Source organism: Piliocolobus tephrosceles, chromosome 1 (genome assembly GCF_002776525.5).
Source record: "Piliocolobus tephrosceles isolate RC106 chromosome 1, ASM277652v3, whole genome shotgun sequence".
Taxonomy (NCBI): Eukaryota; Metazoa; Chordata; class Mammalia; order Primates; family Cercopithecidae; genus Piliocolobus; species Piliocolobus tephrosceles.
The window spans coordinates 74,585,712-74,609,610 of NC_045434.1; the positions used below are offsets into that span (position 1 = coordinate 74,585,712).

The following is a 23,899-nucleotide window of genomic DNA, read 5'->3' on the forward strand; positions in this document are numbered from 1 at the left end:
TTTGGGATAGGACATTGCATTTGGGATAGGACATTGCATTTGGGATAAGACATTGCAATTGGGATAGGACGTTGCATTTGCGATAGGACATTGCATTTGGGATGGGACGTTGCATTTGTGATAGGACATTGCATTTGGGATGGGACGTTGCATTTGGGATAGGACATTGCATTTGGGATAGGACGTTGCATTTGGGATAGGACGTTGCATTTGGGATAGGATGTTGAATCCAGCCTGGGTAGGTATTTGATAGAGGTTAACACTTATTGTTGAGTTAGGCTGGAAATACAAACTTTTCTTAGACAGTTTTTTGAAGACAGCTATCTTAGTTAATGCTTTGGAACTGCTGATTCCATGAAGTAAATGTAGCAAACAGGAATGTTTATAGATATTTTGATGGCATAAGAGAAATCACATTTTTAGTAAGAACAGATAAATTTAATGGATATATTCTTTATATAGTCCAGAGTGTCTACAAAGAAACCAAACAAGTCATACTGCCCTTTAAAATGTAATTTCCCCTTTTGAATATGCATTTGTGTATGATATTTATGTATACACATATGTGTATATATTTTGATATAAGGCTTCATGGAACCATATATCAAAGATTGATATCTAATACCATTAAAATATAACACCATCAAAATTTTGTTCTATGCAGTTTGTATATTCAAACAACATTAAATTTTCAAAAATGAACGCTGCTAAATTTGACTTAACATTTGTCACACATACATCTATTGAACCTCTGTTGTGTGGTAGGTACTCTTGACTATTTTGATGCAGTGCGTGACAAAGTCAGTGATAGAACAGCAAGGATAATATGACACTACAGAAGCATAGCACCTAACCACATGAATACAACTCATGAAATACAGGATGTTATTTTGAGCAATATATAATGTAGTATTATAGCCTATATTATAGGTGATACCTATAGCATTATAGGTGATATCAATTTGATTATTAAAGTACAAAAGTTAAGATAGCTGCCCTTAGTTTATGTAATGAATAATAATTAAAATAATCAGTCAAATATTTGAGTACTTATTTTGTACCTGAAACTTGTTCAAGCATTGTATATTTGACTTCCTGAGAGTGAATGTGTGACTTACACGTATAGTTAAATATACATAGCATATAGTTAGAATATAAAATGAATGACTTAGGGTCTTACTGTAATTTTTTCTTAAGTATAGTGATATAAAAAGGTTGTGTGACAGATAGGAACTTGAGCTCACTAGTTTTTAAAATGTTGAGTGCTCAATCTTGAAAGGTGTTGAAATTGCCTTTACTTGTGTAGAGTAAAGACAAGTATAAGTATTTTGTAAAATCCCCTTAGGTAAATCTGAAGTCCACCTCTGGTTAAGAACCACAGTTGGAGTTTAAAATATTCTTTGAACATAAGAAAAAATATCATGGTACAACTGTATCTTTCATTTCATCTGAAAATTAAGGATAAAAATAAAAATTGCTTTCTTCTTCTTTAGATTCCAGGAATATACAATTCACCCTTCAGAAAAGAGCCTGATCCATGGGAGTTACAATTACAAAAGGCAAAGCCTTTAACACACCGAAGACCTAAAGTTAAGCAGGAAGACTCCACCAGCCTTAATGATTGGCTAGCTTGTACAAGCGCCCGTTCTTTTCCTCGGTCTGAAATTCTACCACCTATTAATAGAAAGCAATGTCAGGTACTAATTTGCTGTATAAGAATTCTTATTTTTGTGCAATCAGCTGTCACTAGAACTCTTTTCATCTTGTAGAATTGAAACTCTATACCCACTAAACAACCCTCCATTTCCCTTTGCCCCATCCCGACATGACTTGTTTCACTTATCACAATGTTCTTAAAGTTCATCTATGTTGCAGAATATGTCCGAATTTTCTTCTTTCTTAAGGCTGAATAATATTCTATTTTATGTACATACCACATTTTGTTTATCCATTTAAATGCCAATAGGCACTTGAGTTGCGACCACAGTTTATGTATTGTATTGTGAATAATGCTGCTGTGAACATGGGTGTAAAAGATCTTCTTGAGACTGTTTTCATTTCTTTTAAGAATATGCTCAGAAGTGGCATTGCGAGGTTATATTGTAATTATATTTTTAATTTTTTGAGAAACTGCCGTACTGTTTCCCATAGCATCTGTACATATTGTCCATTCCCATAAACAGGGCACAAGGGTTCCAATTTCTCCACATGCTCACCAACAATTATTTTCTGTTTTTTTGTTTTTTGTTTTTTTTAATAGTAGCCATCCTAGTGGATGTAAAATGGTATCTTGTTGCAGTTTTGATTTGCATTTTTCTAATTATTAGTGATGTTGAGAATCTTTTTATGTGCATATTGGCCATTTGTGTGTCTTCTTTGAAGAAATGTCTATTCTAAGTCTTTTGCCCATTTTTGAATTGGGTTGCTTTTTGTTGTTGAGTTTTAGGAGTTCTCTATATGTTCTGGGTATTAATTCTTGGTTTGCAAATATTTTCTCCCATTCTATGGGCTCCTTCTCTACTCCGTTATAGTGTCTTGCTTTTTAAAAATATAGGGTTGGGCACGGTGGCTCGCGCCTGTAATCCCAGCACTTTGGAAGGCTGAGGCAGGTGAATCACAAGGTCAAGAGATCAAGACCATCCTGGACAACATGGTGAAACCCCATCTCTACTAAAAATACAAAAATTAGCTGGGCATGGTGGCGCGAGCCTGTGGTCCCAGCTACTCGGGAGGCTGAGGCAAGAGAATAGCTTGAACTTGGGAGACAGAGGTTGCAATGAGCTGAGATCGTGCCTCTGCATTCCAGCCTGGTGACCAATCTATATATATATATAGTCTATAATCTGTATATATATAGATCATTGTTTTGTTCCATTTTTTGACCAGAGGAAAATTATTTTTTGCGAACTCTAATTTTAAATAATAAACATAAAGTAATTTACTAATATATACCAAAGAAGTAAACAAACACTTCTTTGGCATTAAATCTTGTTATATTGAATAAGAAGTTAAAACATGTATTCTTTCCTAGAATCTAGATTTTTTTATGTAAAAATATTGTTATACCACTACTTGGTATAACCTGTTGTTGCTGGGAATATATGTATTATCAATTTTATTGAATTTAACCTCTCATTTGATGCATATTTCTTTATATACCATTTTAAACATAACTTGGGTTTGAGTAATTTTAAAAATCTAAATTTGAGAATTGGAGACAGCTCAAAACAAAGCAAGACTCATAGCAGAGATGGGAAATCTTCACTATAACTGAACTGTAGTACCATAGGATTGGCAAATGACTTCCTGAGGCTAACGGGTAGAGTGGGGTGGGATTAGTGATGATTGTTGCCATCCTAAAAGTCCCAGAGAGCCACAGGTCCATCATTCTGATCAGTAATTAAGCTGCCACCATGTAGTATCAACTGCATTGTGTTAGATTTGGCTCACACAGTTAAACTCCCAGAACTCCTGACCATTAGCTGCCTGCATAGGCGTGCCCTTGTGTATCTATACTGCTGTATAAGAAATTACTCCAAAATCTAATAGGTTAAACCAACATACATTTGTTACTTCACAGTTTCTGTGGGTTTGTCATTTTAGGTACAACCTTTGGTGAGTGCCTCTGACTCAAGTTCTCTCATGATGTTGTAGTCCAGATGTCAGCCAGGCCAGGCACAGGGGCTCCTGCCTGTAATCCCAGTACTTTGGGAGGGTGAGGTGGGAGGATCACTTGAGCCCAAGAGTTCACAACCAGCCTGGGCAACATAGCAAGAGCCTGTCTCCATTTAAAAAAAAAAAGATGTCAGCCGTGGCCGTGATCTCATATGAAGGCTCAGACAGGGGGTGGGGATAGGAGGGCAGTGAGATCCTCTCGATTGGTTCCCTCACTCACATGGTTGGGTGTTGTCATGCCTCAGTCCCTCCTCACATTGGCGTCTTCACAGAGCTGCCTCACAACATGGTAGCTCACTTCCCTCTGGGTGAATGATCCTAGGGAGAGAGAGAGACAGCTTTCAAAACAGAAGCCACAGGCTTATAAAGCTAATGCTGGAAGTGACATCCCATTACTTCTGCCATGTTCTATCCGTTCAAAATAAGTAAGTCTATTTTATACTCAAGGGCAAAACACTATACAAGGGTATGGATACCAGGAGGCAGGGGCCCTTGGGGGTCATCTTAGAGACTGCCTTTTATACCCCCAACTATTGAATCATCCTTGCAATAAGATAGCCCTGCATTCTATTTCATTAAAAATCTCCCACTTTACTGTAATTATTTGTGATATATGTTGTGTTTCCATTCTCTATAATTACATCCTTAATTCTCATTATTTGTATCTTTTTTTTTTTTTGCTCTCTCAAAACTACCAACTGATAATTAATACTATTAACTGATGGTTTATACTCTCTTAGAGAAAGAGCTATAAAATATAACTGAAAATCTATAGTCAGTTTCCCCCTTGTACTGCTTTCTCTTTTTCTTCATCTCTGATTCAGATCCTATGATATTCTATTTATATCCTTATTCTTTTTTTGAGACGGTGCCTTGCTCTGTTGCCCATGCTGAAGTGCAGTGGAGGGATCTCAGCACACTGCAACTTCTGCCTCCCTGGTTCAAGTGATTCTCCTGCCTCAGCCTCCCGAGTAGCTGGGATTACAGGCACCTGCCACCATGCCCTGCTAAGTTTTGTATTTTTAGTAGAGACAGGGTTTCACCATGTTAGCCAGTCTGGTCTCGAACTCCTGACCTCAGGTGATCTACCTGCCTCGGCCTCGCAAAGTGCTGAGATTACAGGAATGAGCCATCACGCCAGGCCCATGTATCAGCATTCTCAATTACCTAGTAAACTAATCCATTTATCTGAATCTGACCATTTTTTTCTTTACAAAAGTGGAGTGAAAAGCACAGTGGAGTGAACAAGGGGACACAAGAGAGATAGTAGGAAAATTTTCAGTTTTTTAGGGAGATGTATCTTCAGAGTATGGTTTCATTATTACTTTTAAAATAAGAGTTATGTCAATATTCTGGTGAAAACATTTAAAATAGCTTTAAATCCAAATATAAACTGAATTTTATATTATGAATAACTGAATTTTTGCTATTTTGAATTATGTACATTACTATTTTTTCTATTAGTGTAAGTAATCATCATATTGCATATATAACATAACAGTGCATCAACAAGCAATTAAATTTATTAATTATTCTATCAAGAAAATAATAACTCTAGCATTTCCATTGCATGTATATTAAGTGTTCAGTGTGTTAAATGTATAAACTGCTCAAAAGCAGTTAAGGTAGACATAACATTGCATATTTAAATTTTTAATAATCCATGTTATGGCTGGGCTCGGTGACTCACGCCTGTAATCTCAATACTTTGGAAGGCCAGGGCAGGTGGATCATCTCGGGTCAAGAGTTCGAGACCAGCCTGGCCAACATGGTGAAACCCCGCCTCTACCAAAACTACAAAAGTTAGCCTTGCATGGTGGCACATGCCTGTAATCCCAGCTACCTGGGAGGCTGAGGCAGGAGAATCGCTTGAACCTGGGAGGCAGAGGTTGCAGTGAGCAGAAGTCACACCATTACACTCTAGCCTGGGTGACAGAGCAAGACTCCGTCTCAAATAATAATAATAATAATAAACCACGTTGCATGCTATATTCATTTGTATAGCTATTGGTACTACATGGAATTCATAGAGTAATTTTGCATGCAACTTTTTAGGAAATGTGAAAATTACATGGCATGAATAAAATAAGGGCGTGTAAATATTTCTGAGCTGAAAACACCGTGAAAGTCACCTGAACCAAACTACCACACTATACAATATTCACAACATTAACCATTAAACATGTAATATTATGGTATAGGTGTTTTATAATGTTATTACATTTGCTTTATTGCCCTGCTTTTGATATACTTTTAATGATGTGTCTTCTTCTACACTTGTCAGTATTCATTCTTCATCTCTGTTTCTCAATACAACCTCTGTACAACCATTTTCATTCCTTACATGACTTTCTTCCTCCGTACCATTCTATGTACACATAGACATATATAAATAAGTGTATTTAGTATGTATGAAATGCATAGGAAAAAGGTACATATATAGAAATAATATATGGATGATGTATAGGTATATGGAAAATATATATGTATAAATGGTTTATCAGCCCATATGGAAGAGATATATATATATATATATGGTATAAGTATAAAAATAGAAAATTACACACATTTGTAAAGCAACTTGCTTGTGTGTGTGTGTGTGTATGGAGAGAGAGAAATATATATGTTTATATAGAGAAAATATATGAACATATGGAGGAATTTTAAAATATGTATTTGCATATGTATATATGTATACTTACATATATATACACACATATACTCCTGAATTACATTTATCTAGCATGCTATAAAATAATGACTTCTACTAATATATTCTCTTCTTTCTTTTTTATTCTCTTCTATTATTTATCTACTCTTTCAATGTTTTTTCTTTCCTTCTTCTTCTGTCTCCTTCCTTCCCTATTTTAAGTTCCTCCTCCTTTTCCTCTGGCTATGTCATCCCCACTGCCCTGTTCTTCATTCTCTTATCTTTCCTTCCTTCTCAATCTTCCTTCTGTCATCTTTTCTTAACACCTTCTCCTCTCTTTACTTCCTTTGCCTCTTTTATTCACTATTCTTCTTTTTTCTTTTCTCTTTCCCTTCTTCTTTTTCTTTTTCCCAAAATGGGATTTACATTTTGTTTTGTTTTTTTCTGAGCCATATTCCTGTGTGTTACCCAATAATAAAAAAGTATATACCTCATTGGTGACATTTAAGATTATGCCCAGATGATAATACTTGTACTCTAATCATAGTAGCTCTACTTGCCAGGTGAATTTTTTAAATATCTGGGACAGTTTTGTGGTTTTAATAAATAAGCTTAAAAATACAAAATGACTATAAATAACATGAATTATGAAAAACACAGCAGAACATAAGTATATTTGACTCTCATAACTAGGGCTTAGGTGGAGGCAGCGTAAACTAAACATTGAAAAACCACAGCTAAGAGTCCAGAAATACCTGTAGGGTCAGGTTGAGTCTTGGATGATCTAGGCACTCTAAGGATTAATTGGAAATAATTACAATCAGCATATCTAAAGCTTGATAGGTGAAAGGTACACATAGATATATAAATATATAACTATAGATATATATTTACAAAACCTGGGTTCCCATGTCACTCTGGGCATGACTGGGATAGGTGATAGCCTGATATCCAAAAAAGGCAGTTTTTCAAAAGAAATATAAATCTACAAAAATTTGATGTAAGAGAAACTTGACAGGGGGTGTCAAGTTCACTAACCAAGGAGCTGGAAGACTATTGAGCTCAAAGACAAGATGCTAATTGTCTGAGGTATAAATGTATGGACGAGGCACTGCAAAGACACAGGGACCCGGACATGACTGCAGAAAGTTCAGGGATCATGAAGGTGGTAGTGAACCCAAAAGGAAGACTGCGTTTACTTTCATTCTAATCTTAAGCAGGGCTTCTTCTCTGTCATTTTCTAGTCTCATTGGAACTAATAAGTTCCAGAACAATAGTAGAGTAAGCTTACAAGTAAATATGTGCTATGTTTGCTTACCAACAAAGGTTAGAAGGCATATAGCTTGACCACCGAGAAGACCTTTGCTCCATGTGAATGCCAGTCTCTTCAAAGTCATAGCCTTGGGCCATTGTGTATTTCTTTGATGCTACTATTGCTCAAAACCTTTTAAAAACTCTTCTTGAAACTAATAATGGTAATAATAATAATAACAACAATATAGTGGGAATGATTTTGAGTGTTTACTGTTTTCTAAGTACATGGTAAGGGTGTTACATTATCTTACACATCTTAAGAGAAATTCTGTGATGTAGTTATTATTCCGTTTTATGTATGCTGAACATCAGCATAGAGAAATAGTTTGCCCCTTGTCATACAACCAAATATTAATTTTTTAAGTCATAGACTGTGTCAAAGTAAAAGAATAAGAATAAGAAAAAACAAAAGTCCCATTTGATTTCTTAATAGTGGATTTGGAATCATGTTACTGTATCTTTAAAAAGTAAAGTTCCAATGAAAATCCATTAACTACTTTCAAATATAGCAATCCTCCTGTCCAGCTGTGAAAAGTACTAGATGATACTTATTTGCCATTTGTGTTATTTACGGTCCATGACTTTTATGGTAACTGGTTCCTATTATTGGTTTCTATTAATGTAAAACATAAGTGAACATAAATGAGGCGTGAATCATTTCTTTTTATTAGCCCCACAGTCTTCACTCAGTGCTTGCAGTAACTCCAGCTGTGTCTTGTTAGTGATAACCTATTTAAAGAAGATATTTTTAAGAATAAGGAATTTGATTAGAAATCTTTGTCCATTTAATATTACTTCTCTCCTGCAAAATAGTGATGAAAAAAACCCAATATGCAATTAATGGCACAGCAAAATCTTGAGCTGTCTTTGATTTGTATTGTGCCTAATATGATACTAATTAGACAACCAGTGGATTTTAGTAACTAGTATAAATACCAACTAACTTGAAAGCAGGATATGTTGTAAGTTACTTTTCACAGTGCAGCTGTGGACTTTTCCTCTGCTAAGTATTTGTGTCATTAAAAGGTTGCTATTGCTATCAGAGTAATTGAACAATAGAGTTTAGAATTTTAAATAACATTTAAACTAAATAAAAGTTATGGTTCTTCTCTGTTTAGGAGGCTGCCTATTAAATGTGAGATTTGACATTCACCAAAAAATTTAAACTTAATGAAAAAACACATGCTGTCCTATTTCTATTTATAGAAGGGCTCTTGGAAAGCTACGCTTGGAATTTTTTTCCTAATATTTGTATTTACTCAAAAAGGGAGACAATTCTTTGTTTAATTATACTAAACAAAATGTGCTTTGTAAATTTAGAAAAGAAAACAGCCTATAGTAAGTTTATCAGTTATAACATGAAGATCTCTTGATGGAAGTGGGGACATTTCTGTTTAATTTTAAAGTTTTTTAATGTAATCAATTTTACTTGAGAGAACATTGCTTGAAAATAAGTGATATTGTGTCATGTATATTCTAACTCAATGAAGAACAAATGGTGTTTTAAAAATAACTTAGTAAACCTGCTATACTTTGTGGATGTTCACTAGCCTTGGTCATCAATAATACTTCAAAAAAAAAATCTTCCATATAAAATATGTTCCTCATCCTGTCTTGTCAGGGGCCTTTCCGAGATATCACCGAAGTATTAGAACAACGCTACAAGCCTTTGGAGCCAACGTTGTGGGTGGCAGAACCAACCGATGAATTAAAGTTGGCCAGAGAGGAGCTCAGAAGAGAGGAATGGCTGCGAAATGTAAATGACAATATGTGAGTTCTTAGCTTAACAAAAATAGCTGTGCCATATTTGGTGCCTTAAATTTTCTAATTTTTCTATTTCCTAATGCTGTAAAAAATCTTTTATTTGTGAGAAAAGATAAAGCCACCCTTGACCTGTTCCAAAGCAATAATTTTTCAATATGCAAATGATTTGAATGAGGTCAGTATTGATGGCAAAAACTCTTTTGACAACTCAAAAAAAAAGATTGGCATTTTGAGGATATATGACCACTATCTATGTATCTGTGAAGATAAATTTCTTAATTATCTATAGTGAAAGCATATATATTTATGATATGCCTAAAATAAGATCCAACAAGATGGAAGAAACATTTTTCTTAACGTGGACTAAATATCATTTTGATCTATTGACATAACATTGTAGTTTTAATAAATCAGATATAATGAAAGAGGTTAGTTTCTTTATGACTGAGGAAGATGACTGAAAAAGGTGAAGAATGATTTAATAGCATATGTAATTTTAAATTATTTTATTAGCATCATTGATTTGGGTCTCAATTCATACATCTTTCTCTCAGGCACTTTCTCTCTCAAGACACTTTGTCATCAATAGAGTCATATGTCATTTATAAATAGATCATTTTAAATCTAAAATGGCTTTATTTTTATTATTGTCATTATTCTATAATGTCTCATAATTATCTTTGCAATTTATCTTATATTTTTAATATTTATATGCTAAATAAGACATTATTACATTATTATAATACTAAATATTAGTGATAATATTGGTATAATATAAATTATTCTAAATTATGTAAGACAAAATGTAACATATAAAATTATAATTATTTATTGCATTTACATAATACATGTGCTAATTGTTACATAATAATTTATATAATAATTATAAAATATTTTAAAAGTGTGTTTTGATATAGAGAGAAATTAGAATTACCTCTTATCCATTGTAGTGGATTTTGGATTATTTTAACAGTTAGAAGTTAGAAGATATATATACATGTACACATAACGTATGCTTTATTTGAATTCTACATTTCTGAAGAGACTTGAAAAAAAATTTTTACACAAACATATCAAAGACAAAATTGGCAGGCATCTCAAGTAATTTTTATAAAATTTTTCACTTTATAGCGATTACTTGAAGTGAAATAATTAGCTGTAGAGTGTTTAGCAGATTCTTTCAATAATTGATTGGGTTAACCCAACATATGATGGGTAAGAAAATAAGGAGCTTTTTTTTCCAATTAGTTTTGAGGAGGTAAATTCGTTTTACCACACATATTGTAGAAGATTAAAGCTTCTCAGACTTAGCCAAGCAAAATATAAAATTTAGTGATGATTATCTAAAGAGTTATATTACTCAGAATTCTTTTTCTATTTCCAGTGATGCAAAGGTTTACAAAATAGCACAACTAATTGCTCAAACAAATAATTGAGATGATTATTGATTATCTGATTGATATTTCTACAGAAATCATTGTATATTAAACATACTGAGATATCATTTCATACTATTTTCCCTAGTAAGCTTAGAAAGATCAGCTATCAATGTTATCCCCAAAGAAAGTTGCTCGATTTGTATTTTCCATGGAATGCTTGTACATATCTTCAACTTTCACAGTGTTGCTGATGACCCTTTGCTCTGAGGCTTTCAGAGATTGCAGAGTCTAAGATTTTCAACCAATCAGAAAAAAACCCAGTTAGAGATGCTAAAAAAATTTCTTATAGATTCAAAGCTATCATATTTTTTGCAACCAGGCTAAGTAATTGGTCTTTAGCCTAAGGATAATTTCATTATTAGAATTGAAACACTGATTTTTTTTCATAGCTTCTTCTGAAACCATTTTGTTTTTTGTATACTGGATAATGCATTATTGTATCTTGTGTGGCAAAAGAAATGTTAGAAATGCAGGTTTTATATCTTTGCAGATAATAATTCCGTGAAGTATAGTCCTGTCACAAAGATTCATGGTTTGTTAATGCAAAGGGTCTTTTTACCACAAAACCAACTTTACCTATAAGAAGTTAAAAGTAGTATATCAGGGACAGGCGCGGTGGCTCACACCTGTAATCCCAGCAGTTTGGGAGGCCCAGGCAGGACGATCACGATGTCAGGAGATCGAAACCATCCTGGCTAATGTGGTGAAACCCCGTCTCTACTAAAAATACAAAAAAAAAATTAGCCGAGTGTGGTAGGGGGCGCCTGTAAGTCCCAGCTACTCAGGAGGCTGAGGCAGGAGAATGGTGTGAATCCAGGAGGTGGAGCTTGCAGTGAGCCAAGATCTCGCGCCATTGCACTCCAGCCTGAGCAACAGAGCAAGACTCTGTCTCAAAAAAAAAAAAAAAAAGGTAGTATATCAGGAACCTGCTATCTATACCTAGAAAGGTAGAGCTTTTTACTTCTAAGTTTAAGGACTCAAAGGATAACATTATATCTGAGAGTTTAATACATTTAGCTCTTTTGTTTTCATATCATTATGAAAATTGCAGTGCGTTATAGTAGTAGTAGTAGTAGTAGTAGTAGTAGTATAAACTTTGGAACCAGATCTATATGAACTCAAACCTTAGTTCCATTAAACAGCAGTATAATCTTAGGTTAGTAACCTAGCCTACCTGAAACTCTATATTCCTGTCTGTAAGATGAAGCAGAAATGTTACCTTAAAAGATGGTAATGAGAATTGATAGGGAAGATGAGTATAAGGTGTCAGGAACATAGTAGGGTCTTAATAAAGGAGAATTATTAATATACTTTGTATTGCTACAAATGTAATTCTGTATTTAAGACATCAAAGAAGTTGTAAGAAATCACAGATTCCAAAGATGGGCTGGATTTTATCCCCTAGCTTGGTGAACCAGATGTTGAGGAGGACAATGAGCACAGCTCTGCCTACACCACAGCGTCCTAACTTCATTGAAGTCTTCTCTTTATGCATGTAAAAGACAAATTCTCTAAGTGTGTTTGTTTGCTAGGGCTGCCATAGCAACATACCACAAAGGGATGGCTTAAAAAACAGAAATGCACTGTATCACAATTTTGGAGGCTAGAAGTCCAAGATGGAGGCATCAGCAGAGTTGGTTCCTTCTCTGTGAGAATCTCTTCGTGCCTCTTCCTTAATTTCTGGTGGTTTTCTATTAATCTTTATGGTTTTCAGTTTCTAGAAGCATTCCTCTGATCTCTGCCTTCCTCACATGGTGTTCTCCCTATGTCTCTGTCTGTGTCCAAATTTTTCTTTGCTCTAGGGACACCATAAATATTAGAGTCGGAGCTTACCCTACTCTAGTATGACCTCAAGTTTATTTGTTACATCTACAGTGACCCTATATTAGTCCATTCTCACACTGCTTTAAAGAGCTACCTGAGACTAGGTAATTTATGAAGAAAAGCAGTTTAATTGACTCACCGTTCCAAATGCTGTACAGGAAACATGGCTAGGAGGCCTCAGGAAACTTACAATCATGGTGGAAGGGTGAAGAGGAAGCAAGCACATCTTCACATGGTGGCAGGAGAAGAGAGCAAAGGGGGAAGTGCCACACTTTTAAACAACCAGATCTCATGAGAACTCATTCACTATCATGAGAACAGCAAGGCAAAAATCTGCCCCCATGATCCAATAACCTCCCACCAGATTCCTCCACCAACAATGGGGATTATAACTCAACTTGAGATTTGGGTGCAAACACAAGAGTCAAACCATATCAAACCCTATTTCAAAATAAGGTAACATGTTGAGGTACTGGGTGTTAGGAATTCAGCATATAAATTTTGAGAGAACACAATTCATAGCATTGCATTCCTAGTTGACTATTAGGAATGACAAAATGCTTCTTAATAATCACAGGCTGCTAGGTTATAGCTGTTAGTTACACATCTTCTTTAAAATAAACATAGCAAATAGGGCAATAATAATAAAGACATGGAAGATAGATTACAGCAGTTTTTTTGGAAGTCATTTTAAAGCTTTATTTGTTCTTTGTTTTAAAGGAACTCATTCAATTTTCTCATGCCATCTCAAAGAAAATTATTTCCCTCACCATATGTCTATCCTTATGAAGCCAGGAAGCCAAATAAGTAATTAATAAATAATTATGAAGGAACCTTTATATGAAAAGGTCTCATCTAGATATTGTGGGAAATAAAAAGGACGACTTATTGATTCAAAAGATGTTTACATGTCAGGAATAGTTCCAAGCTGTAGGGACATAGTGGTGAATAAATTAGACATAGCCTTTACTCTCATGGAACTTACATAGCTGAAACCAACCAGAAAACCTAAGAAAATTTTTAGTAACATTTACCAAGTACTTGATAGATGATCAAGTATGTGTAAGAGACAATGTATGTATTTTTAACATGTCGAGTTTTCCCTGGTCTCTGATAATCTCAGACAGCATTCTTGACAGACAAGGAACTGAGTTGGATCATGCAAAAGATGGTTGAGATTCTGATAGAGGAAAGAACAGAAAGTAGATAAAAGTAGGCTGATGATAGGAAAAGAAAAACGATAGTAGGAAAAGTTGACGGAACAATGACAAGACCAATTTGACAGGCTAATATTTATGTTAGAGAATGGGAAAAGGAAAAATTGCAAAAATGTTGAAGACCAAGGAGTTGGTGGTTTATCCTATAGGTAATGGAAAATTATTTATCTTTTTTAGAGAAGGTGGATGATATAAAAAGAATATAAATTTGATTGAGAGACAAATGTATTTGAGAAGAATAATGCTAGATGCAATGAAACTCATTAGGATAAATATTGCAGTAATTTTGGTAATAGGTAATGGGTTAAAACTAAAATGATAGAAGGATTCAATATTCTCTTTCTTCTTTTTCTCCTTCTTTTTCTTTTCCTCCTTCTTCTTCCTCTTCTTCTTCTTCTTCTTTCTTCTTCTTCTTCTTCTTCTTCTTCTTCTTCTTCTTCTTCTTCTTCTCCTCCTTCTTCTCCTTCTTCTCCTTCTTCTCCTTCTTCTCCTTCTTCTCCTTCTTCTTCTTCTTCTTCTTCTTCTTCTTTCTTCTTCTTCTGACTAGCTACTATCTCTATGCCAATGATTTCCATTCTAAATCTGTACAATCTTGATCCTACATTGCAGGCTTACATTTTCAACTGCCGTCTTTGTCTGTATCTCCACCAGATGTTCTAAATGCAGTATATAACATACTTTCCTGCTTCTTTTCTTGAGTGTGAATTGCATCACCAACTATCTGCACAAGCTAGAGACTTGTGAGTTACCTTCTCCTCCAGCATCATCCATATCCTATCAGTCCTCAAGTCCTGTTTATTCTACCTTTTAAGTGTTTCTCAAATTCAGCCTCCTCCCTTTTATACTATCACTGTCTTAATTTAGGCACCTTCAAATTCCTTAACTTTAATTGTCATAAAATCCCTTCAACCTGGTCTACCTAGTCTTACTCCTGCTCCGTGTATTTTACCATATGAGCACTAAAGAGATTCGATTGTGCTATTATTATTCAGCTAAAATGCCTTTCAATGGCTTTTTATTGCCTCTAGGATAAAGTTTAATTTCTTATTTCAAGAAACAGTTTCTTTGGATCTGATCCAAGCTTATTTCTCTAGCTAATCTTTGTCATATTCTGTAAAGAACTTTGTGCTCCAGAGATACTGAGCTATTTTCATTCTTCTTTATGTCCCTGGCTCTCTCTTGTTTCTGTTAGAAATTTTCTACTTCCTTTGATTTATGAATCTCCTCAAATCCATTTAAAAAAATAAAGAAGATTTTTTGTTTACCTTTTAAAACATTAGAACTGCAACACATATTTATTGTAAAAACTTTAAACACTATTCACTGATCCTCAGTTATGTTTTCCAGAGGTATCTACTGTCAACCCTTTCTTGTGTGTCTATCCAGGAATTTTTGGTTATATGTGCAATTATATGTATATTTATTATTTCTTTATTAAAATATGACAGAATGTTATATATACTGTACTTCTTATTTATGGGATATGGTGATCACAGAGAATTTTAGGCTTTAAAATTTCAGAGGGGGACATTTCAAGGAATATTTCCAAACATGAAATGGGACCATGAAAGTTGCTTAGATGAAATGGGAAAAGAAGTTATTATTATTAACAGGTACAGGAAAAGGGAGGCCATAATGGTACCAGAGCTATTCAATGTTTAATTTACCCATCAAGACAGCGGAAATGGAGTGGAGTGGACAATCATAAATCAGATGATATAAGCTATGATATGGGCTTCACTAAGGTCTTATGAGAGGTGTAAAGGTCCTATACATTAATATCTTCTGTTAATTTTAAACATTCTGGCTTAATACAGGAGACTATAATTATATCCAAAATAGAGTGGATTTAGGATATTACAATAGAAATGAGAACCAACTAGCTTCAATTAGTTTTCTGTTAGGCAAAATAATACTTCCCCGATCCCTATTGCCCTGCCAAAGAGTCCACATGTCCTAAACTTGGAACCTGTGAATGTTACCTTATATAATAAAAAGATCTTTGCAGATTTGATTAAATTAGGAACTTTTAGGTAGGGAGATTATCCTGGATTATCAGAGTGGTACCAGTTTTGTAATTCAGAGGTCCTTAAAAATGGAAGAGGCAGGCAGAAGAAAATTTGACTACATGAAAGGAGGTCAGAGTTGTGCAATGTGAGGAGGGTTCAATTTACCTTTGCTAGCTTTGAAGCTGGGGCATGAGTGCTACCAAGGAATGTAGGCCACCTCTAGAAGTCGTAAAAGGCAAGGAAATGGATTCTCTTAGGTCCTCTAGAAGGAACACAGTCCTGCCAACACCTTGAGTTTAGCCAAGTAAGACCTATTTTGTGCTTCTGACCTCAAGAATAAGTTAATAATATTGTTTAAGCCACCAATTTTGTGGTGATTTGTTATAACAGCAAAAGAAAATAAATGCAAATGTTCTTCCTGAAGGTTTTCAAATCAAGAAGCTACCTTGCTAGGTCAGACTTTGGTGTTTAGATTAATTATAATCTGGAGCCAAATTTCAAGGAACTCCTTAAATTCCTAAGGATTCAAGAGTCTTCCACAGGTTTAAGGTCTAGACATCGAGGATTTAAAAAATGTAACAGCGACTGGAGTTTCCCTATGAAGAGGAGTTCATGATTAAAGCATATTGTAGCTATATTTTAAACTTATATAGGCTTTCATTTAAGAAACTGTGTATAGACAGCTCAATAGCTGTCTCTACATCTTTTATAAAAATAAAAAAGTATTAATTTGCTGATAGTTATTCCGAGTAGGTGAAATGAGAGACATCCCATAAACATTTAGCAGCATAGCAGAACTAATAACTCTATTTCTTGAGCTCCTCCACTTGCTGTAACTAATAGCTATGAATCTAATGTGCCTTCATTTCTCTCAAACTTGCAACCTAGCTTAGCTAGGGGCCTTGGTAAATACTGGATTTGGTAATATAAAATCAAAATGCAGTCCATTCACCCACCACAGTAAAACTTAGAGGTTTTTGCAGTGACAGAAAGGAAGGTGTTTATTGCAGGGCAGCAAGCAAGGAGATTCAAGGAAGTTCATGCTTAAGACCCAACCTCCCCAGTGGCCTACAGGTAAGAATTTTTAAAGCCAGGAGCAAATTTCAGGAAAGCAGAAGCTACAGGCAAAATCATAAATCAGTACATGGAGGTCACACATTGGTTTTGGCCTAAAAGGGTGAGATGTCTTGAAGCAGGAGCTTACAGATGGTAGGCAGATTTAAAGATCTTCTGACTGGCAATTGGCTAAGAAAGAGAAACTCTTTTTAAAAATTTGGGATCATGGCTGGGTGTGGTGGCTCACACCTGTAATCCCAGCACTTTCAGAGGCTGAGCCACGTGGATCACTTGAGGTCAGGAGTTCGAGACCAGTCAGGTCAACATGGTGAAGGCCCATCTCTACTAAAACTACAAAAAAGTAGCCAACTGTGGTGATGGGCACCTGTAGTCCCAGCTACTTGGGAGGCTGAGGCACAAGAATCACTTGAACCTGAGAGGCGGAGGTGGCAGTGAGCCGAGATTGTACCACTGCACTCCAGCCTGGGTGACAGAGCGAGACACTGTCTCAAAATTCAAAAAAGTAAAATTGGAGGTGAATAGAAAAATGTTAACCGGTTAGGGGGAATGACTTCCCCCAAGCCCCTTATGAAGGAACTTACAACAAAGGGTGATAGTTAAAAGTTTAGTCTTCACTTCCCCCTTTCCTGGGGTCTAAGTGCCAACAGATCCATTCAGTGAGAGTCTGAGCCCATAAAAGACAACTCAGGGACCTATGGTAAGATGTTATCTTTAGTTTCTACAGGGAAAACAAATAGCTCTGAAACAAGTTACTTATTTACTTCTGGGGCTGGGATTTCCCTTGAAGGGACTCAGAATTTTCCTTTATTTCTGTGCTTGGTGTCCACAGGCCCCTAAAAATAGGGGAACCATGCTCCGTTGCAGTAAATATCAGTAAACAGTGAGTAAATCACTCACTTTTAAAACTTTAAATATAATTTCTAATTAAGTATCATTTCATAGTCATTACTATAAGAAAAATGTTGCAGGAAAGGTTAAGAAACAAGATCTAAGTAACAGTTTTTAGAAAGGACATTTTACAATGTGGTATATATGGGTGAGCACTGGTTCTATTTATCATTAAAGAATAGCGAAAAGAAAATTTAACATATCTCAAAACTTTTTGGACTTGTATGGTTTTTTTCATACTTTAGACCTTTAAAATCTGCATACTTTCTGAACTGTTACTATATTATGATAAATAGAGATTATCATATATTTTCAGATAATGTTTTCTTAACAATTCAACTTTTATTTGTAACTCTTCCATTTATTTTAATTACTAGCACAGTGTGCAACATTTATTAATCAGCAGAGCCTTTTTAAGTTAAAATGCTAAATTAGCCAACCCCATTAACACAGAATACTCCAAACAAGCAGTAATAGGAGAGGTAGTTGCTGTGCAAATCGTATTATACATGCGGGTGCTCTAGGGCACAGTTAAGCATGATTACCCTCTTTTGATCCAGTATTCCTCTGCCTCTCCCAGCTAATTTCCAGTGAAAATTTACAAAGTGCTGCCTTCATTTTTCCAGCTTAATTTTTCTAATGAAGTTCTGGTACTTTGTAACACTGGGGATATAGATAATAAGCCTGTGTATAATTAAGAAGTTCTAGAATTTGTCTACAAAAGAGCCCTGTATTACTTTGGCTGTATAGTGAGAACTGTGCTCTCTTTTTGTCCACTGTTTCCTGAAAGAAAAACAAAAAGCTTTTGTAAGTAAATGACCACAGAATACTAGAATTCTATTCTTACAGACACCTGCATCTAAAGAAGTTTAAGATTTTAAAAATCTATATAATTTGATAATTTGGAATACTTTCAGTGATACGTTTGAGAATATGTACTTTTAGTATATATAATCAGACAAGTCATAAAAAGACACTTTCAGTATTTGGACTTTATGCTGTAGAGACACTCATAAGACCAGCACGGTGTTTTAGGCCCTGAGTGAAAGATAGATAGCTTGCAGGTATCACTCTGTTAGCTATGGAGATAGTTTAGAAATGGGAGTCAGTGGGGACAGAGGCCAGAGTCCAAGTCAGAGATGAGGAGGACTCGCCGCAGAGCTGAGATGTTGGTAATGGAGGATAGAGAAAGGTTGACAAGCTGCTTTACAGGTAGAGTCCTATAACCAGGTGTGTCCAGTTTTTTGGCTTCCCTGGACCACATTGAAAGAAGAAGAAGAATTGTCTTGGGCCACACATGAAATACACTACTGATAGCTGATGAACTTAAAAAAAAAAAAAAATCACAACAAGTAATTTTATAAAGTTTGAAGAAAGTTTACAAATTTGTGTTGGGCTGCATGTGGCCCATGGGGCATGGGTTGGACAAGTTTGCTATAAACCCTAAATCAGATTTAGGGGCAAGCCTGATATGGTCTTGATGGTGTGGTCAGAGGCACAGATGCATTTAGGATCACTGTCTCAGAGCTTTCTTACTTGCAAAGAACAAAGATCCATTCAAGGAAACTCCAGATTCTAAGGGGATGTTTAAAAGATACATTGAGGAATTTTATAGAGATGTAAAGACCCAAGGGAAAACTGGACTAAGACCAGTAGGGGTCTGTAGGGACATGGCGTTCTTCTTCTAGTGGCATCTCGGCTTTCCTCTGCACGTCTGCTTCTTCTTTCTACTGACTAGCTTCTCTGATGACTCATAAATCATGAATTTTCTTTCCCATAAATTTTTAGCTTTCACTTGGTTACCACCCATTCCTAATTCAACATAACTTTCCAGCTCTAGAACCCCCAGCTGCTTCTGTTTTTCAGTTCAAATTTCTGAGAGAGAATCTGTTTTGCTCAATTTATGTTAACAAATTGGCTCATGTATGCCATAGGCTTGGAACAAAATAGATAATAAATAGGGTTAAGTTAAAGGTCTATTAACATACTAATAGACCACAACTGTGGTCTAGGAGAGGGTGTGTCACATTATATCAAATACAGTTTTTCTGTGACAGTAGAGCCACAAGCAAGAATCTCCTCAGATTGAGAGCACAGGCAGGAACATCCTCTCATGCCCTGACTTGATGGCTTTTGACTTAGGTGACTGGCTAGAGGGTGATGTTCTGACTTACCTAAGAAAAAGTATATAAAAAGCATTGCAAATTTGATAGCATGGAGGATTTGGGTATGAGTTTAATTTGGAGGCAGTTCTATTTGAGGTTCCTCTAGTGTATCAAGGTAAATATCCATAGTGAATATTTGAAAATACTGTTCTTCAGTTAAAGAAAGATATTGTGTATTGAGATAAAGATTTAGAAATCATCAGTTTAGAGGTGATAGTTAAAACTTTGGTGGTGGAATAATCCCTCAGGAGAAACTATATAGAAAGAAGATTACAGATTTGTAGGAATTGTTTTAATGTTAGGGCAGTGGTTTTTAGTCAGGATTGCTTAACTGTATCACCTTGAGGTTTAAAATTATATACATATGAATTCCCAAGTCTCAATCACAGATAGTTTAGTTCAGTAGGCATATATATTTGCAAAATATGCCCAGTTGATTCAAACACACAGTTCTGGTTAAGAGTCATTAATTTTAGATATTGGCAGAATATGATGAGTCAGTCAAGAAACAGAGACAGCAAGAAAGAGAACCAGGAGAGACTGTGCAAATCAAAGAGGATGGCTACAAGAAGTGGATGAACAGCTTGATGCAAGTTCAAATTCAGTGAAAACTAAAATGGAGGCTGGGCGTGGTGGCGCCCGCCTGTAATCCCAACCCTTTGGGAGGCTGAGATGGGGGGATCACGAGGTCAGGAGATCGAGACCATCCTGGCTAATACGGTGAACCTCCATCTCTACTAAAAAAATACAAAAAATTAGTTGGGAGTGGTGGCGGGCACCTGCAGTTCCAGCTACTCTGGAGGTGGAGGCAGGAGAATGGCATGAACCTGGGAGGCGGACAGTGAGCCAGGATCGCGCTACTGCACTCCAGCCTGGGCAACAGAATGAGACTCTGTCGCAAAAAAAAAAAAAAAGAAAAAGAAAAGAAAGGAAAAAAGAAAGAAAGAAAACTAAAAAGGATATCTAGGATTTGTCTATTGGGAAGTCATTCATTAGTAGATTTTACTTTCCCCTGTAACTATCACCTAGTTGTTACTTCTCCTGTATTTTCTTTAGGAATTAACATCACATTAAGCCCTCTATATATTGTACAGTCTATAGTCTTCTGTTTAAAAATCATTTTGTTACATCTTTGGTACGTTCACAATTTATTAAGAATAACTAATGGTGATTTGGTGATCTCATACAAACATTTGCACAGTAATTTAAGATATAATTTATCTTGTCAGGAACCTTAAAATCATTGACGGACCTACTCACTTTAAAATTCTAAACCAGAGATTGCAAACTAGTAGCTTCTGAGCTGCATGTAGTCTCCCGGGGGTGTTGTATTTGGATCCCACAATATTCTAAAAATTAGATACATTAAAAAGTAATTAAAAATGGCAATTAAATTATTTAAAACTCTAGATTTTACCACTTATAGCAAAAATCAGGAGATCTAGAAGGAGTAGGTTCACAGTCTGACGTGGCAACAATTGATTAAAACTTGGAATCTTCGGTTTACATCTGATTCATTTATGTTACCTGCCTGGCCCTTCAACAGAAAAATAAGAGAGCCTTGTTCTGGACGATAAGCTTCTCAACAACAGAGTCCCTGACTTATGCACTACACTTAGCACAATAGTTGACAAACAGTAAGTGCTAAGAGGTTTTTTACGATTGAATTGTGACTCTTGAGCTTGAACTAGATTTTGCTTGTGTTAGCCTAACATATCAGATCAGAAAAATCATTCTCACTAAAAACAAGTCAAGCCAAAAAATGAAGTCAGTTATGATTTCTCTTTGGTGTTTATTAATACTACACTAACAGTCTCAGTAATAGGCGTATATTTTCTTTTGTTGTTCTTACTATGAACATGATTTTCCAAATTATGTCTCTTAAAAAACTAGTCTTAAGACTGATGTTAATGAATTTCTTTCAAATAAATTTGGGGGAAAATTACATTGAAAACATTTAAATGGATTTTTGGCACTTACAGGGCTTCTCAGTCTTAAATATACTTTTATTTGATGTGAATATCAACGAGGGGAAATATAATACAATATGTAGCATTTTGCAAATGTATTCACTCAACAAATATTATTGCATGCTGACTATATGCCAGGCACTGCATTAGGCATTGAGAACGTAGCAATGAACCAGACAGACAAAAGTCTTTTTTTTTTTTTTTTTTTTTTTGAGACAGAGTCTTGCTGTGTAGCTCAGGCTGGAGTGCAGTGTTGCCATCTCGGCTCACTGCAACCTCCGCCTCCCGGGTTCAGTTGATTCTCCTGCCTCAGTCTCCCAAGTAGCTGGGACTACAGGTGCCCACCACTACACCTGGCTAATTTTTGTATTTTTAGTAGAGACAGGGTTTCACCATGTCGGCCAGGCTGGTCTAGCACTCCTGACCTTAGGTGATCCACCCACGTTGGCCTCCCAAAGTGCTGGGATTACAGACGTGAGCCACCACCCCCAGTGACAAAGGTCTGTTGACCTCATGGAGCAAATGGCCTAGCTGGCCATGAGACCCCTCATCTCATCCCCAGACCATAGTCTGGAATACGGTGCTCTGGATATAGTTTGATGTATTTCTTGCCACTATTTATTTATTTGTTTATTTTGAGACAGGGTCTCAGTCTGTCACCAAGGCTGGAGTGCAGTGGCATGATCATGACTCACTGCAGGTTTGACCTGTAGGCTCAGGTAATCCTCCCACCTCAGCCTCCCTGGTAGCTGGGACCACACCTTCCCACCACCACGCCCAGCTAATTTTCGTATTTTTTGTAGAGATGGGGTTTTACCACGTTGCCCAAGCTAGTCTCAAACTCCTGGGCTCAAGTGATCCACCCACCTTGGCCTCCCAAAGTGCTAAGATTACAGGCGTGAGAAGTTTATGTTCTTTAAGTGATTTATATAAGTCCTTAAAATATCTAAGTTCATCATTTTTAGCCGTTTTTGAAACTTTGTTAGTTTAAAACATTTGATGTAAATGGCCTAAAAGAAGAGCCTATGTGAATGCTACTTAGCTGAGGCCTTTAGCTTCAGTATCTTTTAGCAGAGATTTTAAAAAGTATTGTTCACAATCAGAAGAAAATAAAGTGAAGTCTGCAAAATATATATAATGAAATTACTGAGCCAAGATGATTTGAGATTGTTAATAATAATAATAAGAATAAATCCAGGGAAATGTATTACTCTTAAGTGAAGAAAAATGTAAGGAAAAGGGAAAAATATCTTTCCAGTTAAATTTAGAAACTTGCAATACAAGCTTACTGTTTAGTTGAACAGATAGTCTTGTCACTTGCATTCTTTATATTTAAACATTACATTTCTGTCTCCACCCTTGGGGGGAGATATTGCTGCCTAAATAGTTCATGAGTTTTAAATTTGTACTATGAATTCTACTCTAAGTATAAAATACAGTGTGTATTAAGCACTTATAGCTATGATTTGTCCTCAGCCATAAAGGAAGTCTGTCTAATTTCTATTCCAGATTGTTGCTCATTTTATTAATATCTCTTCAACAAAAACTCCACTAATCTAAGCTATATTTTGAAATCTTTCTGTTCATACTAATGAGCTATATATTAAGTTTACTTGTACATTTAGGGGGTTAATACATACAGTAAAGATACTTTTTATTTTTCCTATTGAAGGTAATGAAAAATAGACTGTTATTTATTTGCGGACCTTTTACTAAAACTCAGACTATTCTCTATTATAAAGGACAAATATTCAACATCTTACGGCCCGTTTTAATGGGCCATAACATGGTTTGTTTTTTCAGAAGGGGCAAAATTATTCATTATTAGTTATACTTACTACAAGTGTAAAACATATCTCATCCTATTTCAAACATTGTTGCCAAATAATTTGTATGTTTCCAATTGC

The 23,899-nt window shown here is 35.5% G+C and overlaps 1 protein-coding gene across 1 annotated transcript in view; it reads left to right on the top strand.

Annotated features, from left to right (window-relative positions):
* SPATA17 (spermatogenesis associated 17) overlaps positions 1-23,899 on the top strand; it is a 225,563-nt gene that overhangs the window by 125,879 nt on the left and 75,785 nt on the right. Inside the window, exons 7-8 of the mRNA XM_023203722.1 lie at positions 1,494-1,697; positions 9,261-9,409. Of these exons, the coding sequence (XP_023059490.1) occupies positions 1,494-1,697; positions 9,261-9,409 (353 nt within the window). The remainder of the gene's footprint in view (positions 1-1,493; positions 1,698-9,260; positions 9,410-23,899) is intronic.